The 12,895-nt window shown below is 32.1% G+C and overlaps 1 protein-coding gene and 2 pseudogenes across 1 annotated transcript; 1 reads left to right on the top strand and 2 right to left on the bottom strand.

Moving 5' to 3' along the window:
* The first annotated feature begins 1,457 nt into the window (after positions 1-1,457).
* LOC142542299 (manganese-dependent ADP-ribose/CDP-alcohol diphosphatase-like) lies at positions 1,458-2,564 on the top strand (annotated as a pseudogene).
* Positions 2,565-2,819: 255 nt separating this feature from the next.
* Positions 2,820-3,930, bottom strand: LOC142542298 (high-affinity nitrate transporter 3.1-like). Its single transcript, XM_075648871.1, has 2 exons — positions 3,733-3,930; positions 2,820-3,489 (listed from the first exon to the last, which is right to left on the bottom strand). Exons 1-2 carry the CDS (start codon positions 3,860-3,862, stop codon positions 3,002-3,004), a joined length of 618 nt encoding a protein of 205 aa, XP_075504986.1. The 5' UTR covers positions 3,863-3,930; the 3' UTR covers positions 2,820-3,001.
* A 4,016-nt stretch (positions 3,931-7,946) lies between these two features.
* On the bottom strand, positions 7,947-10,585 carry LOC142541319 (uncharacterized; annotated as a pseudogene).
* Between the last annotated feature and the right edge of the window lie 2,310 nt (positions 10,586-12,895).

A 12,895-nucleotide genomic window follows, 5' to 3' on the forward strand; every position in this document is an offset into this window, starting at 1 on the left:
ATCACAATTACATCTCCTATACTTGTTATTTAACTGGAGCTTTTTGTACTGAATGTTACTAAGTGTTATTTTTTAAAAAAGAAAATATATTCTTATTTATTTATTATTAGGTTTTTTTAAAAGACCAAGTATTCAATGAGCACATCTTCTACAATTGTACCTAGCTTTTCACCAATCAAAATGGTGCTATATATGAGCAAAGTGTCGTAAAGTTCTTGTTTGCTTCTCTTATTTATGGTACCAAATACAGGGGCGAGCTGAGTGTTTGGGCAAATTTTGGAATCCCAGGTCCCATTGATCATGGTTTCACCTATGGATATAAACAATTCAAACCAAACAGTTTGCGGGCTCGAGCTTGGCTCGTTTAAGATTATTTGAGGGCTCGAGCTCGATTCGAGCTTTTATTATCAGGTCAGAACTCGGTTTGTATTGAAATTACTAAGCTCGAGAAAAGTTCGAGCTCGGCTCGTTAAAAAGATCGTTTGTCATATTAAACAAGTCTGGTTTCGTTAATAGCTCGTTTATCATGTTTAACAAGCCTGGCTTGAGCTCGGTTCGTTTTCGAGCTCGTAAAGCATAGAATTGAGCTCGAGTTTGAGCTTGATCCGAGCTTGTTAAAAATTAAATCTATCTATGAACTCATTTTAAATCAGACATAAAAATATAAATTCATTCATAAATAACCAAAACTACAAAAATAATTACTAAAAAAACATAAACTCATTATATTATTAAACATCTCAAAATAATACATCTATCATTGTGATAATAAATTTTCGTCATACACTGATATCACCATATAAATAACATTATAACAATTTCACTACTTTAATACTCCATTCGCTGTGTTCCAAATATAATCAATATAAATTCATTATATTCAATTTAATATAATATTTTAGGATAATAATTTATAAAGTTACTCAACGTGTATGTGACTTGGTGATGTAAATTTTTTAGGGAAAAAAGAATAAGTTGGTGTATTTATGTTAATTTATTATGTTTTAAAGAACATTTTAGTACAATGATATGCAAGAAAGAAAAAAAATGTAAGTGTGATTATGTGGTGTATTTTTTTAAAAAAAATTATGTTCTGTGTTCAATTTCTTTCATTGACATTAATACTAATGTTTTTATTTGTCAACTCAACAAATGAGCCAAGTTTGAGTTTACGAACCACCTAAACGAGTCGAGCTCGAACTTACGAGCCACCTAAACAAGCCGAGCTCGAGAGCATATTATCGAACATGTTTGCGAACTCACGAACTAAATATCTTTGGACTTGAGTTTGGTTTGATTAAATTTTCGAGCTCAAAATCGAGCTTGAACTTGACTTGATATGATTAACAAACAAACTCAACCCAGCTTTCTATCGAACCAAACTTCTCGCCAACGATTTAGTTCATTTACATCCATAGTTTACCGTTTCAGGTTAAATAATTTAATCATTCTTTTCTTGCTGCTGCTCAATAGGTTGTGCAAACGGAGTGGTAAGCGTTCGAAGGAGGCAACCACCGCTTTCCTTTGGGGTGATATCAGATATCCAGTATGCTGACATTCCTGATCGCCGCTCATTCCACGCTATTACAGGCATAGCTTGCTTGTGATGCAAAGAGCAGTAAAGAAATGGAATGAGAAGCAGCTGAAGTTTGTAATCAATTTTGGGGATATTGTTAACAGAATCTGCCCAAAGCTCTAACTGCTGTCAATAAAATCGTAGACGAATTTAGTATTTTCAATGGCCCTGTATATCACATGATTGGCAATCACCGTCTCTACAATCTGCATCGTGAGAAGTTGCTTCCAATACTGAACATCCATAATCGTGAATGTCTTGCTTATTATGAGTTCTCTCCGATTCCTGAGTACCGATTTGTAGTGATAGATGGTTATGATAACATTGCTATAGGTTGGCCGAAGGATCATCCAGATACCTTAAAAGCTCTAAATTTTCTGAAGGAGAGAAATCCAAATTCAGATAAGAATAGCCCAAATGGTCTTCTTGGGCTGGACCGAAGGTTCCTTTTGTTCGATGGAGGAGTGGGGAAAGAGCAGATGGAGTGGTTGGATCGTATCCTTCAAGATGCAACTAAGTTAAACCAGAAAGTTATTATATTCAGCCATCTACCTTTGGATCCTCAAGCCATGAAGCACTTTATGGGATTCTAAGGAAGTGATGGATTTGATACATCGATACAAATGCGTAAAAGGTCTCTGTTGCAGGGCATAAAGGTGGATATTGACATATTGTATTGACTCCCATGGTGTGCACCATCGAGTTCTTGAAGCGGCATTGGAATGCCCTCCCAGCAGTGATTCCTTTGGTTATATCGACCTTTTCCATGATCGATTGTTACTCTGTGGTACAGACAGAATGGGAACGACGGAAATGGTTTTCATCTAGACAGACAGAAGAATATCTACTTGTAACTCTTAGTGCTAACATATTTCATCAGCAGTGAGTTTATTCTAAAAGATGCCGAAAGGTTCAGATTGGTCTCTTTTACTTCTCCATTCTCCTTGTAAGTTGTAACCACTCTACTATCAAACATGTTGGATATTTTCATTTTTTTCATTGTGTACTGAGGTAGTTTGCCAACTTAATACACAAATGAAATATCATATGCTATATTTATTGTGGATGTATCTACCTTAATTATTTGTGACAACCATAGGAAGAAATTCTTTTTGTTTAATTAAGGGGTTTTAAGCTTCAAGAAATGCTATGATGTAAATTCTACGTGCGATAGATTAAAAGATTATTAATATCCTGGAATTCTTTATTCCCTTTCCTTTTCATACCTAGAATTTCAAGAATATAACATATAACATAATAAGAGAAGTATGTATACAACAGCAATGATAATGAACCACACTCACAACCCTCCTTAGTATGATGGATGACTTAAACCTCGAACTTAAATGTTATCCAAGAACTAGTTGTGTCTGTAAATTTCTCTAACTTAACACAACAAACTTTAAGAACTTTCCAAAGATTGCATCACTTAGTTTGCAAAGCTTTGGCCTTTCTCTTTTCAATGAAAAAGAAACCAAATAATGACACGACAGAGAAAGTAGAGAAGCAGACTGAGGCAATATCCAGTGAAGTATGACGCCCTGAAATCGCCCTCACTTCGAACAAATTGCTGCCCTTCTTCGAATCCGTTGTTTGGCCGTAGGCTACCTCTTCATCAGCAGAGTTACATGCATAAACCCTGATAAAATAAGTTGCAGTAGGCACATCCCTTTGAACTACCAACGTTAAGGAATTGTTAGAAGCGTTAGTGTATGGCTGGGCACCCATCTTGTGTTGACATGTCTTGTCTTTTGCCAAAATGTCCACTGTTTTCCTCCAGCCACGATCTTTTTGGCTGATCGGGGAGTAGCACAGCTTGATCTTTATTGTCTTGTAAGTCGAATCTACACCAGTTTGGAGGCTGGTGTTGAGTGACCATGTTACTGTTATTTTGTCTTCTCCAGCGTTCATAACTGCAAGGTTCATATTTGTGTGAGTTTAGCAAGAAAAAATATGTTTTTTGTAAACGTATTAGGAAAAGGATAGTTGTTTTGGCTTTGGTATGGATACAGCTACCTTTCTTGCAAAAGCCTGAAAATTGGGTTTCAAGTTGCATTGCTGCTACTAAGAATAACATTTGACAGTATGCTGCTCAAATGATTATACCATCCATGTACTTAAAATTCTTGTTTTAGTCGGGATTATTAAGATTTTACCTTGTCCCGGATGAGGGGAAGCAGTAACGATCAAGGTTTGCTGAAGGGAGGAAAACGTCGTTACCCCTTTGGAAGTGGATGCAAGCCAAGAGAACACAAAGGAAGCCAGGAGAAAAGCTTGAAGTGCCATTGATGACTTCTTGGTTATTAATTCAAATTAGCTAGTTTTGGACCAAATATACTTTTAGGCTTGATCTCTCTCTATATATAGATAATAACACTTCTTAAAGGGCTTTTACATTTATCATTGATTTAATGGGACCGACATCCAAGAATTTGAACGAGTATATACATATAATAAGATATTAAATACTCTAAGAACTGAAAATTTAGGCAATAATATGTAATATTCTTGGGAAAAAAATAATATATGTTACAATTATTTTCTTTTTAATTTGAAGGACTTGCCTTGATTATTCATTCAGTTCTTTCTCGATTCGTTTTGTTTTGTTTTGTTTGGGAGCTCAAGGGTGGCAGTTATTCCTAATGTAGGAGAAGGAGTCAAACTCTACCTAAATGACAAATTTAAGTGATTTAAAGGATATCTTTTTCATTAAATTAATTGTTTGGATATATTATATTGAAGTGGATGGTAAAATGACTCTTAATCATGCTGAAGAGATATGTTTTTTAGGCTTAAATTCATTAATTTATTAATGGTTTTATGTGATTGGAATTTTGTTTAAAAGCTGACTTTGCTTATGTAAGGATTTTCTTGAAGGGAATGGGAATTCCGTGAGATACATACAATGTTTAAATCGATGTAATTTGTTTTGTCGCCCAATGCATGCGTAGGAAAGCGCAAAATAATCCACAATTTAAATTATCCGTTTTTACCAATGTGTATTAGGATAATGTGATTCAGGTTAGTAAACAAAGTTTTATGCATTTTGTAGCATCGAGTGCTTGCCGGTTTATCAAAAGTTATAGCTGGTGGTAATGGTGCAACTCAAATCTTTGCTGCTCAAGCACCACGGTTCGATCGCTCTACCGAGTAGAAAAAATTATTGCACCCAACAATCTCCCTCCCAATAATTGCACTCCTTGCAATTAATGGAATCGAACCCGTGACATTGGCTCTGATATTGTAGGACCGAACGCTTGTCGCTTTACCAAAAGCTATAGCTGGTGGTAATTGTGCAACTCAAATCTTTTAAACCGCACAACTGCTCAAACACCACGGTTCGATCGCTCTACCAAGCAGGAACAATTATTGCACCCAACACATTTTTTTATCTTACAATTCAATTTAAATTAATTTTAAAAAAGATTGTACGTGTGTGCCAAATGTCACTATTATTAAATAATGTATAAGGCCATCTCAAAAGATTTAATAAGGCGTGATTAAATATATGTAAAAAAATGCTTTTTCTTGAGAACACTTAATAAAAACTTAAATGTAAATCTTTTTTTAAAAAATGTGTTGATTTTCAGCGGGACTGCATGCGACCACTATTCCCTATATAACATGCAATTGTGTTTAGACAAAAATTTATGTGAGACGGTCTCACAGATCGTATTTTGTGAGACGGATCTCTTATTTGGGTCATCCATGAAAAAATATTATTTTTATGCTAAGAATATTATTTTTTATTGTGAATATCGGTAGAGTTGACTCATCTCAACAGATAAAAATTCGTGAGACCGTCTCACAAAAGACCTACTCTTTTGTTTATTAACTAGTTTTCACTTGTGCGATGCACGGTCAATTAATTTTTCTAATTAATGATTAAAATTTTTAAGTATGATAATATGTTTAACTTTCTCCATAACGCGACTGTTTGTCAAACTGAAATGTCTATTGTTTTCATATACATATATATATTAACAATGAAACTGTGTGGACCCGGACGCTGATCTTCTTCTTAATCATCTTTGGATTTAATTATCAATTAAGATAAACAGGGTCTAAAAATTTTTCTTTTTAAAATAAAGTGCGGAAGGTAATGGCATCTACATAATATACATATCTGTATAAAACTACATTTCATTATAAAGGTACAATAATGTACAACAGTCTTTTCAATTAATCTAAGGTTCAACTACTAAAGTTCAAGTAATAAAACCAAATCTATCCAAGTCCGGAATCACCACGCTAAACTCGTCTTCTCTCATCATCTTCTCGACCCCGATCTTGTCCCACCTATTGTCATGCACACATACAAAACAAGACAACAGCCGGATACTCTGGTGAGAATAAATCCCAGTATAAAACATGGTAAGCATGCATATAAACAATCTAAATTATAAACATGCTATCATGGACATATTTAAAAGTAATAGATTTCATAATCTATAAAATCAAATCAAAATAAGCATGCAACTCAATTCAGATAAACATGCAGTTTAATCAAATCATAAACATATACTATCATGACTGAAAGCAATAAAGATGGGTTTCATAGTCTATGAAACCACATCCATAAACGCATACAGTTCTAGTCAAATCATGTCTAGACTCGACTCAACTATAACTCTAGGGATCCCGGTATGAATAAGACGATCTATCACCTACCCTCCCAATCGGGGTGACGGTACGTCTTATTCCTAGACTTCGGCTTGATCTATATCCACATCTACAATAGGAGACTGATCTTCCCCTACGCTGTGATATAGCCGAACATCTAGAAGTTTGACTGATCTGTCAAGACTCCCTATCTTAAATGCAATAAATAACAATCTGTAATTAAAGCATAGCATATCAACACATAAACAAAACATATTCATATCAGAATATAACAATAATCTAGTATGTGATTTTGTTGGGAAACTCAAATAGGATCTTATTTGAGTCGTGTCTTCCCGAATATCACATGAATTATACCTTTGTCGTCCCGGTCTGACGAAGACGATGACCTGTATTCAAATCTGTCCATATCAAATCTGAAATGACAATATCGAATACACTGTATCAGTGAATAACTCAATACACAATCTGTTCTGATTAATACTCAACTCAATACACAATCTGGTCAATATCAATGTAATCTCAATCACTATCATATCTGATCAATCTAAATCAATACTGAATCTGATCCATCTAAATCCAATAATTCAAAGTAAGACTTGGTTTGCTCAAAACTCAATCTATATCAATTCCGGCGGCATAACGGCGCAAATTCGATATACCCGGCAACTCAAACATCATTAATCTGATACCAACGACTAAAAACCTCACAATATCAACCACAACATAATAAAATCTGCACCTACTAGGTTCGAACAACATGCTGGATTTTTCAAACCAATTCATATGATGTCCGTTCTTCGATTCGATTACGGTTCTATAATCTCTATATACTCAAGAACACATATCAACAATTAAATCACAAATCCTCCGACATCTAAATTTTGAAACATGCTGGAAATGGATGAAAATTACCTCCCCTTGAAGCTCTTAAGGTAAGGATCAAGAATCTATATTTGGATTAATAAGTTGATGGTTGGATGTTGAGATATGAATTTTTGAAGATCAAAATCCTTGAAGGAACCCATGGAAACTCACGTTTTCACCCTTCCAAGCTAGGCATCCATGAAAAAAATGAAAATTGGAAGGGAATGCCACGTTCAAGAGGTGACCAAGACAAGTGTCCCACTTAAATTTTCATATTTGCACTTTAGTCCCTCAACTTTTCACTAATTGCAAATTGGCCTCCGCTCAATCTTTTTAATTCAATTCAATCCTAAATAATTTCATTTCAATCCTAAATAATTGCAAACATCTTGGAATATAATTCAACACTCCAAAAGTTTCCAATTACATACTCTCGGATTAAAATAATATCATCTTTATTATCTCGGGCCTTACATGAAACACTGAATAAAAGAGCTAGTTTTGTATTTCGGCTGAAAAATAAAATCATATTTGTATTAGACAATGAATGACATAATGTGTTTATCAATTATATCATATACACATAAATGTATGTACTATGTACAAAACAATAACTATAACAAAAATAATGGGGTTTTAATTTCAATAAGGGGTCATATTCTAATTTGAAATTTGAAAAGTCATCGACTTGACATGATACTATAACATATTCATTATAAATTGGTACAATAACATATAAATTATATATTAATTATTAAACATTTAATATGTTAAACAGATACTTACATTATACATATTTTTCTCATTCAACAAATTCATTTTGGGGGATTTTACTAAATTGACACAGGATGTTAGTTTATATAATTAAATATTTAAATTATTAAGAATGCACACTAAATGGATTATAGACCATATAATTAGAAAACAAAAACAAATTTTGAAAAACTTCCTTAAATATAACATTTGTCGTTGATTTTTTCAGGTTGCTATCATTATCACATATCAAAATTTTTAGACCTTTATGATTTGTAACTCTGGATACAGCAACGTACAACTGACCATGACTAAAAACAGAGTTCTTAAAAAAAAGTCCTACATGAGACAATGATTGCCCCTGGAATAAGCATTTTATGACCTGCATTACTTTCGGTTATAATTTGTCCTTCCAAAACATGGTTTCCGAGCCTTGTCACGATCAATCTAGTGCCATTGCATAATCCAAGAGAATGATCTATATTCCGCAGCAACATAAAAAAAACCGGAGTTCCAACCTTCAAATTTAACTCGTGATTCGGTACTCCAGAACATCTTATTCCATTTAAGAATTCAGGGGTATGCAAATCATTCAGCAAATCAACATTTCTATCCGACTGACACGTCATATCAGAACTTAAATACAACCTTCCCTCTGAATGGTTTAGAGATATCATGTATTCATTTATGGATTGAACGACATCAAGTGTCGGTGCAAAAATAGCTCTTTGCTGAAAATATGCATCATTGTTGATATTGTTGTCTAATGACGGATACATACTCTCAACTATTGCTGCAATAGAATCATTGCCATTTTTGATCAAAAATTCATCAGGAATATCTATTGTAGCATAACCGTCATTATGTTCTCCAATTTCTCCAATTTTTCCATCTCCTAAATCAGCAATCCAATCTGAAAATTTTTTGACTTTAGCACATTCTTCATCAGAACCTAAATTCTGTAATCGTATATTTTTCGTCAATCTCAAAACTATACAATGTCTCCAAAGATATGAAGAATTGATAGTGGCGTGAACAATATCTTGTCTTCTGCCTTTTGGAATAACATGCAATATTTGTCGAAAATCATCACCAAAAACAACCGTTTTGCCTCCAAAAGGCAAATGAAGGCTTGAAAGATTGACAAATCTCATTATATCTTTCATGCTTTTATCCAAAGCTTCAAAACAAAACTTATGCGTCATTGGAGCCTCATCCCAAATGATAAGTTTAGAATTTACAATAAGCTCTGCAAGATGACTCCCTTGTTTGATATTGAATGTTGATTTTTCATTGGGATTAAATGGAATTGCAAAACGGGAATGAACAGTTCTTCCACCGTCAATTTAATGACGGTGTATGTCCCTTTATATCCTCCAATCTGATTGGATCTAACTTGAACTTTGAACAAAATATTTTGATCTATTATATTATCAAAATCTTTCGGAATTTCTACTGATTCCTTACCCTGAAATATTATATGGATGATTAATATTTGATTAAAAAAAATTAAGTATATCACGAAAACCCAAGAAAGATAACCTGATTTTCCTTTTCAGTCTTCAATTCCAGTGCATTTTTTCCAATAAGTTGAATAGACTCTCTATCCCAAAATAAGAAAATAGCATTTCCAGTACTGTCTGCAACTCTAACTTGAATCTTAAACCTAGAAAACAATTTTTTTAAAAAATATTTTAGGTAGATAAATCAAAAAATAAATAAAGAAGCAAAGTCCCTTGTACATGAAACAAATCTAATATTTCCTGTAGTATCAAATTTGTCACATTTTTCACAGTAAAATTTATCACCCACCGCAATCATCTTCTTGGGACATTTTCTAAATGACAAATATCACCAACATCTATGAGATTCAACAGATACAATTCTTGCATAAACCCAGAAACTCCCCACCTGGAAATAGACAAAATAATTTAAGCAAGTACTAATTGTATATACTGAGATGATCAAAAAAGTTAGTGAAACTATTACACAAAAAAGAATATAAATAAATATACCTCATTATTTTCTAAAACTTGTTCTATGGTTCGGAAAATATCCTTCGCATTCGAAAGTTCTTCCATGATATTTGGGGCAGATTTCATCGAAATGGTGCTAATCGAATTTGTTGGGGTCTTACAATCAGAATTCATCCTAAATTGGAAATGTTAAAAGAATTCAATAATATGTCAAAAAAATAAAATAAATCAAAAACAGAAAGAAGTACATGTTACGAAATTCAAGAATTTCAGCTAAGTTTTCATTTATTATCATTTTGGTGACAAAAAATGTACTTTGAACTCGCACTTCACCCCTAAATCGTCTTGCACGACACATTTGAAGAATCACAACAACTGATTCGTCACCGACAGAGCTCAAATATGCCATGATTTCATCAACAAAGTTTCCCCACAAAGTACATGGTAATTTGTTGTTTCTAACAAACATTAAATATATAATGTGCCAAAAATTAGTTCGCACATAAAATATAAAAATAAGATAAAATGGTGGTTACTCTAAATCTTCAATGACCAAGTCGAGAAGTTTTGTTGCGTGTCCATTAATCTCTTTATTTTGAGGTGAGTCTCTTGCTATTATTTTTCCAATGACATCTAGAAATAAAAAAAAACTTATAAGTAAACATAAAATTATTAAAAAAAACTCGATAGATCCCTAAGTAAATAAATAAAAAATCAGCTTACCAAAAAGTTCATTCTCATCAATGATATCTGCATTCTTCAAATCTCTAAAGCTTTTGAATTCAAACATACTTGATGAAATAAAATCATCGAAAATCTCGCAGACATTAGTTTTATTCATAAACATGAGTTTATATTTATGTGTTGTTGTCTTGTATTTCAGACGATTATCTGCAACAATTACGTTTTTAATTGCAAAAAGATGACCTTCTTTGAGAATTGGTTTCATTTTCTGTATGAGGTCTTCTTTTATTGTTGCATGTATGCGCGAACCCTAAAAAATAGAGATAGTCTATATATTATACCTGCGTGTTTAGAGGATTTTGATAGCCAAAATCTAAGAAAATTTGTTACATCTTGATCATGAAAGATGCATTCGAAAGTAGGTCCACTGTTTTCATACGGAGGAAGATTGTAACAACGAATCAACCGTAGTTTGAACGCCCATTAGCCAGGTTGAAGGTTCCACTTCACGAACATAACTGAATAAAGGGGCCATTAGGGTATAGAAGACTTATTGGCTACAAAATCAATTTGAGCACGAGAAGAGATTTTGTAATTGTTGTGTGATGATAATATATCAAGCAAATTTATATATGTATTTATAGATTAAATAAACATTAGTTTAAATTAATAAAACGATTTCAAATGAAGCAAAATTTTTGGATCATGTGTCAAATTTCAGAATTCAGATGTAAATTTTTGAACGAAGCAAAATTTCTTGGAACATGTGTAAAATTTCAGAATTCAGATGTAAATTTTGATTTGTATTTGATTTTTAATTCGGACTTGTATTAGGTTTGTAATTCCCAGAAGGAAATTTAATTTTTGAATTTGAAATTTGAAATGTAATTTAATTTGGTCACTAATTCCTATCAGAATTCAATTTTCAAGGATTATATATACACATACATTAATATGGAGTTTAAATACTGAATTAAATAACTATAATCATTTATTATAATAACATGTCTCGATTATTTCCTTTTATAGAATGTTTATTTAGACGGGAAATTACTAAAAATAGCAGACAACTCTGCTTTTATATATATATAGATTTGAACTTGTAAGATCAATCGCAAAGATGTAAAATAGACGTTGATTACACTTAATTTCTTGGTTATCGTATTTGTCATATAATTTACAAATCTATGCAAACGGAGCTTTCCCAAGATTCCCTACACGAAAGGGAAGTCGAACAGATTTTATTACCACAATATTTCTGTGTTCATATAAAGGAAAACATTTTTCCTTTCCTACTGAAAAGAAAAATCCTTAATCTTCATACAATTTATGGAAGGAAAAAAAATTTTGTATCCGTCAATAATATTACTATTTTTAATATGTGAAATGAAATTGTTCTTCTTCTCAACTTCTCTTCGAATTGAGTTGAGTTCAACATATTTTTGAAACATTGTCCTAAGTATATAACATTTATTCTGACACGTGAGATCCGTGATTTTTTTATTATTATTTTTTTTAATGTGGATCAGATATGTGAGGGATGAGTATGGACAGTTGGACCGCCCAAAATCAGTTCCTTCAAAAATCTTCAACTCCATTGCCAATTCGGTGCGTAATACAGTATGCAGCAATTGAACCATGAAATTTCTTCTCTTTTTTAATTGTACTACGAAATTAACGATTATAATTTTGAATTTTTTTTAAACCATGAAATTTCTTCTCTTTTTTAATGTACTACGAAATTAACGATTATAATTTTGATTTTTTTTTTAAAAAAAAAATCAATTCAATTTTTTACATCAACAATCAATCAAGTGTGAATAAGTGAGCTTCGAAAAATACAGCAATAAACTAATTGTTATTTTGCACGCCTTTGATTCAGTGGGAAGCATCTTCCCCACATATGCTATTTCTTTTAAATTGTTATTAAATAAATTTTTTTATGAGAATATATTTTTTAAACCATTTCTTCGTTTTTTTTAAAAAAAAAATTAATTTCTTGAACTTTGTAAAACCTCTACATAGTCCAAAATCTCATTCCTTCATACAAAATAACGATTTGAGTACTAACTAAAAAAAAGTAAGTCTTTTATGATATGATATATCATATTTATATATATGAGACATATCGATTCGATCTATATTTACAATAAAAAATAATATTTTGACATAAAGGTAATAATTTTTCATGATTCAATCGATTTAAAAATCTGTCTCACAGAATTGATTCTCAAGAATATCTCAAAATAATTTTTATGAGAAAAAAAAAAAGAACATTTGGGCCCGGTATTATCTCGACATTTCAAGAGCCCATATTACCAACTGAAGATCAACAAGGCAATTTATATTAACATTTATAAATAAAATTTTTTTAATCCAAATTCAAATTTTAAAAGAGAAAAAATTTATATTAAAC

The sequence above is a fragment of the Primulina tabacum genome, chromosome 4 (genome assembly GCF_025594145.1).
Source record: "Primulina tabacum isolate GXHZ01 chromosome 4, ASM2559414v2, whole genome shotgun sequence".
Lineage (NCBI taxonomy): Eukaryota > Viridiplantae > Streptophyta > Magnoliopsida > Lamiales > Gesneriaceae > Primulina > Primulina tabacum.

Coding starts and splice junctions, on each gene's coding strand:
- LOC142542298 (XM_075648871.1), bottom strand. CDS start 3,862: ATGGCACTTCAAGCTTTTCTCCTGGCTTCCTTTGTGTTCTCTTGGCTT. Junction 3,490..3,732: donor TTCCCCTCATCCGGGACAAG/GTAAAATCTTAA, acceptor TGAACCTTGCAG/TTATGAACGCTGGAGAAGAC.